Genomic DNA, 6000 nt, shown 5'->3' on the forward strand with positions numbered 1-6000 from the left:
ACACTTTAGCCAATTCTAAAATACTTTAGATTTAAAGAAAAAAAACATTTTGGAAAATGACTTAGTAACACGAAATAGGAATACAAACTTTTGGAATATAATTTTGATATCAGATTGTTTGATCTGTAATCAGTCGCCAGGATGGAATAATATCTTTTTAAAATGCATTATTGTGCATTCTCTTTGACCTGATATTTGTAAGCACAGCTTTTCCGCCTGCACTTCTACACTCTTAAAAATAAAGGTGCTTCAAAAGGTTCTTGAAGCGATGCCATAGAGGAACCATTTTTGGTTCCACAAAGAACCATTCAGTCAAAGGTTCTTTAAAGAACCATCTCTTTCTTACCTTTTTATAATCTGAAGAACCTTCTTTCGCCACAAAGAACCTTTTGTCAAACAGAAAGGTTCTTCAGATGTTAAAGGTTCTTTATGGAACCGTTTAGACAAAAAGGTTCTTCTATGGCATCGTGAAGCACCTTTATTTTTAAGAGTGTATGGAAATAAAAGTTACGGCATCTTAGCATAGCATATTAGCCCCCATCCAGATCTGCTGACTGACTAAGTTTGCTCTCTCTGCAGGCTCTTGAGAGCGATTACGTGAGTGCACGCCTGCATCTTTGGATCGATCTGATCTTCGGATACAAACAGCAGGGTCCGCCTGCAGTGGAGGCCCTCAACACCTTTCACCCATATTTCTACACTGACAAACACGACAGAGCGAGCATGAAGGATCCTGTCATGAAAAGCACCGTGCTTGGCTACATCAGCAACTTTGGCCAAATGCCGAAGCAGGTACACCAGTTGAGCACACTGTTTAAAAAATATTAGCAGATCCTCTACACCTCTTTTCAAATTTTTTAGAGAATGTTTTTGGTTGTACATACAGATACAGACAAACTGATAATAATTTTCATGCTATGTTGATAACCAATAAATTTGGTGAATATTAAAATTTGTTTACTATTTTGTCAAAAAATTTAATATAAAACAATCAAAAACTAATTATTACTATTTTTTTAAAGATGAACAGAAATTAAATATATAAACTCGACTGATACGATAAAAGAAAATCTCAAATAACAGCCAATAACCAATGTGGTTATTTGGTTACACTTCCAATGTTTGGTAAGGTTGATTCCTGTAATGAGATGATTTACTGTGATACTGTATTCTACTTTAAATGCAATACTAAAAGAAGTTTTATGCTTTCAGCTCTTCACCAAACCACACCCTAGCCGTACACCTCACAAGGGTGCTTCTGGGAAAGAGACATCGGTATCCAGTCAGATAACCCCCTTTTTCTTTAAACTGGACAAGCTCAAGCCCTCCGCCCAGGCTATTAAAGGTACTGCTTAAAATGAACATCCACAGCTCTGTGGTAGAGACCCCCCCATTTAATCATTCATAGTCACCTTGTTATTTTATTCCATTCCTCAATTATTTTTTACAAGATGGGGCCACGTCTACAGGGAGCAATAGGAGCCGCAAGGCAGAAGATGCTGGCTAGACTTTTCACAGGCTCATTTTCTCAGTCACAGCTCAGCTCGGCTCCATTCAGATCCTGCTATTTGTTAGGCCGCACTTGAAGATACAGCCACTGAGGCTTATTTAATAATCTGAATATCCCAAAAGGATCTCTCTGGAAAATTAGATGATTCTCTTTCACTGTGTTTCTATCTCTCTCGCTCTATTGTCTCTCACTCAATATCTTGTTCTCATATCAGGCATTACTTTATCATTCTGATCAGTAAATCCTACAAGGAAAAAATTAAAGGGCATCTTGAGAGAAATTTGCAATCATCTCAGGCTTCATTATGATTTGTGTTACTGTTCTACTGTCAGTGAGAAGGGAGATTGACTGTGTCCTCACATATGTAGGTCATTTGAAAGTAGAATACTACTCTTGACCACAGTTTTTTTAAAGACACAGTTGTTCCAACATATTTTTCACAATATAAAAATTATCAGTTAAAATGACTTAAATGCCTTGTTCAAAAATTTTTGAGATTGATACAATAACAGTGTAAAAAGACAAAAAATAGGGTCATTTCAACATCAAGATTGTTGGTTAAATATATAATATATAGAGTATAACCATATATATATACAGTGAGTTGCAAAAAGTCTAAGACCATTAGTATTTTTTTTATTATATAATAGTATTAATTAATACTCTTTTTTTTTTTTTTTTACATTTTAATAGCAAGTTCTCCACAATTTAATGTTTTTAACTTTTCTTCAATAGTCTTCAATGTGACATAAATTTTTTAAAGTACATGGTAAAATAGGTTACGAACATTTCAAAGTTTGGAATCAGTAAGATTAATTTTTGAAAAAAATGTATACCTTTTTTCAGCAAGTCTACATTAATTTGATCAAAAATATTTAAAAAATATATATATACATGGCATGTCACACTGCATAAACCTGCTTTACTGTTGTTTCTCTACATAGAGCTCACACTGGGGCCTGTTGGCCAAATAGTGTGTAGAGAGAAAGATGTATTGGTCGTGGAAAAAAACAAGCTTCTCATCCCACCAGAGTGGAACACATACTTGAGCTGGGGCTCTTATGACCAGACCTGCTTTTTTGGGAACTACACAACTGAAAAGGTTTGCTTTTTTAATTTCTCTAGATCCATAAATAAATTAACATGATGGGCCTGCTTGTATTTTTCATTCAGTAATTCTTTTTTTATTTGACGTTTTCCTGTTCCTGTGTATCTGAAGTATAGTTTATTATTTAACAAGGTTACTTTTGGTTGGCTGTTAAAGTTTGATAGCTTTATTACCTGTGTTTCAGAGCTTTGCAGTGTTTGAGAGCGTGTCAGATTGGGGAGATGCTGTATGTGCTGCCTGTCCCAACAACAGCACCATCATCACAGCCGGGACCAGCACTGTTGTCTGTGTGTGGGACATCTCCATTAGCAAGGACAAACTTAAACACATGAGACTCAAACAGGTCAGACTGACACGTGTTATCATTCCTAAACAGCCATGTTTATGCTTAGGTGTCACAAAGCAGTTTCGAAATTATTCGTTTTAAGGTTTGTTTCATTTTTTAATAAATAAATGTTTATTTTCCATCTCAGACCTTGTATGGACACACAGACACAGTGACATGTCTGGTAGTATCAGAAGCACATAGTGTGATTATTAGCGGCTCTGTGGACCAGACCTGCATCCTGTGGGACCTAGAGGACCTCAGCTACATCACACAACTACCAGAACATTCCTCTGCCGTGTCTGCCCTGGCTATTAATGACCTGACCGTGAGTACCCTCCAGAAAAAACATACACTCTCTGAGGTCGGCCTGCATTTTTCAGCTCCCAAATCTCTCTCCATCCATTTCACTCCCGCACATTTAATTTGGTTAGGGCCATTCGGCTCGTGTTGCCGTCTGGATGACACATTTATACCGGCTCATTTGCACCCGCAGAGTGATGTCTGAAACTCCCCTCAGCCAGCTGTGTGAAGGAAGGGTGGGCACATCCTTCTCTTCAGACCTGCTTTAATGCTTAAACCCCCTGCTACACAGCATGAAACATACCTGCAACTAAAAACACAAGAGAAAAGTATTGATATATAATTACAAACTGCAAATTGAAAGTATTTATAGTAATTTAACAATTTATTATTATTTCTTTATACATTTTACGGGTTGCTTAAATGTCCAAATGTATTTTGGGCCACTGTAAATATCAGGCTTGTAAGCATGAAATATGAATTGAGAATGCCTTTTAAATTTATGTTAAATTCCTAGTAGCACAAAGGATGCAGAATTGCAATTTATCTGTAAATAGATAGAATTCAGATGCATTTAAATGAAAATATTTATAAAATTCATACTATGAATTCATATTTATAGAACTGTAATTTTATAATTAGAAAAACAACATTTGTTTGTAAAGACAAACTTTGAATGTTGGCTTGTTTGAAACCTTGGACACTGAGAGAGAAACATTACCATTAAAATGTTTGTGGTCGATAAGTTTTTGAATGCAGTCTTACTTCAGTCTTCAGTGTCACATGATTCTTCAGAAATCATTCTAATATGCTGATTTGGTGCTCAAGAAACATTTCCTATTATCACAGTTGAAAACAGTTGTGCAGCTTTTGAGATCTCTTTGATGAATCAAAAGTTCAAAAGAACAGCATCTAATTGAAATAGATTTTTTTTATAACAACGTGAAAGTCCTCATGTCACTTCTGATCAGTTTAATGAATCATTCAAAAAAAAAAATTTACTGACCCCAAACAAAAACAGTGTCTTTTGCCTGGTATGGGCATCATTAATCGCCATTCTGTCTCTCTCAGGGTGAGATTGTGTCATGCGCAGAGACACATTTGTACCTGTGGACCATGAAGGGGCAGCTACTGGCCTCTTTAAACACTTCCTGCTGGCCTGAAGGAAACATTCTGTGCTGCTGTTTCACACAGAAGTATGAGTGGGACCCCCGCAACGTGATCATCACCGGCAGCACCGACGGCATCGTCCGGGTATGGCCAGATCTTCAGAACGGGCCTCTGACTGAAAGATGATGAGGCGTAGCATTCACATAGCAAACTTTATAATGAGAGAGTTTAAATGAGAAGTCTTCTCCAAAGACTACACCATGGTGTTTAAGCAATAAATCTTTCCTGTAGTGTTTCCTGCTTAATAGTCAGGTAATATAGCTGCAAAATATTAAAATATGGTAACTGGGATATTGAAATGGGGCTCACAGGCTTGGCTGAGAAGTCCCACAGAAGCATTAATAGTTACATGTGCTCACTTTAGATGAGGTAAGAGCAGTTATTAAATCAAAGTGCTTCTTAAATTAGGCATCAATTGGAGCCTGGACCTGCGACATCAATGGCCGGCAGATTTGATTTATGAATATAGCTTCAATTGCATTCGATTTTTTTTTCTCCTCTTTTTTTCATTAACGTGGTTCTGTTGCAGATATGGAAGACTGAATATACTAGAGTACAATTACCTGGACATGAGGAGTGCTCTGTGTCTCAAGGGCATGTTTTGTCATCAGCTCCTGAGGAAGCAGGTAACACTAATACACTTCACCTTAAGTGCAGAATTGAACAAGAGCGTGAATATGTGCTTTTGTTCTCGCCTCCGGTCATAGGGCCGTTATAACCCACGAGCTTCCTTAATGGCCAGCATGAAATAACAGGAACTCGCTCCTGGAATATTGGAAAACAATGTGCTTTGTGACGTCAGGAGAATCGTTATTTTCTAATATACAAGTAATGTTTGAAATTAAATAGCCAGACCAAATACTAGACATCCTTCAAAAATGCTGTATAAATCGGATTACGTCTGTTCTTAAGTGTGATGGTGCAGCCGCTCAGCCGGAGGTTCGTTTTTGAGCGATCCGAAGAAAAGTTCATAATGATCTACTGTTTTGTGCGACGCATTAGGGCTAGCTGCGAGGAATTATGGGGCAAAGTTATTAAACATACAGCCTGTAAACACTGATGAGCAATTTTGCTGATGTAGGCATGCAATTTAGAAAGCAATAATAACCAAATCCAATTTGGTACACATTGGTTACAGCACAGCGTCAGCGCGTGTAAGTATCAACACGTTTAAATTAAATTGGGGGAACTCATTGTAACAGTGAAGGCTTTATATTAGATGTATTTCTCTCAATTTAGCAACGTGCTGACCATAAATAATCTCTGTCTCATATCTCACTCTTGCTTTTGCTTTTCTTAGACAGCAGCTCATGGAAGTGGGAAAGACACCTGGTGCTCTGTCGAGAGTTAAACCGCAATCAGACCGTCTCTCGTCGACGCTGCAAAAATAACCCTGCGATTACGGCTCTGGGCATATCAAGGTATTGAAGAAAGGCCAGTCTCTCAGACCAAAATATGATCTGAAAGCTGGTTTCAGATGGATCCTCTAATGTTTTAAATGATTCCATATAGGATTAAAGGGTTAGTTCACCTGAATTGTAAAATTAAGTCATCATTTACTCACCCTGTGTTTGTTCTAATGTA

The 6000-nt window shown here is 37.4% G+C and overlaps 1 protein-coding gene across 1 annotated transcript in view; it reads left to right on the forward strand.

Annotated features, from left to right (window-relative positions):
• Positions 1-6000, forward strand: part of wdfy4 (WDFY family member 4) — a 46221-nt gene that overhangs the window by 38309 nt on the left and 1912 nt on the right. Inside the window, exons 54-61 of the mRNA XM_016276766.1 lie at positions 580-792; positions 1213-1345; positions 2455-2612; positions 2803-2961; positions 3092-3271; positions 4318-4500; positions 4946-5042; positions 5717-5837. Coding sequence (XP_016132252.1) covers positions 580-792; positions 1213-1345; positions 2455-2612; positions 2803-2961; positions 3092-3271; positions 4318-4500; positions 4946-5042; positions 5717-5837 — 1244 coding nt within the window. The remainder of the gene's footprint in view (positions 1-579; positions 793-1212; positions 1346-2454; positions 2613-2802; positions 2962-3091; positions 3272-4317; positions 4501-4945; positions 5043-5716; positions 5838-6000) is intronic.

This window comes from Sinocyclocheilus grahami, unplaced genomic scaffold (genome assembly GCF_001515645.1).
Source record: "Sinocyclocheilus grahami isolate Dianchi unplaced genomic scaffold, SAMN03320097.WGS_v1.1 scaffold106.1, whole genome shotgun sequence".
Lineage (NCBI taxonomy): Eukaryota > Metazoa > Chordata > Actinopteri > Cypriniformes > Cyprinidae > Sinocyclocheilus > Sinocyclocheilus grahami.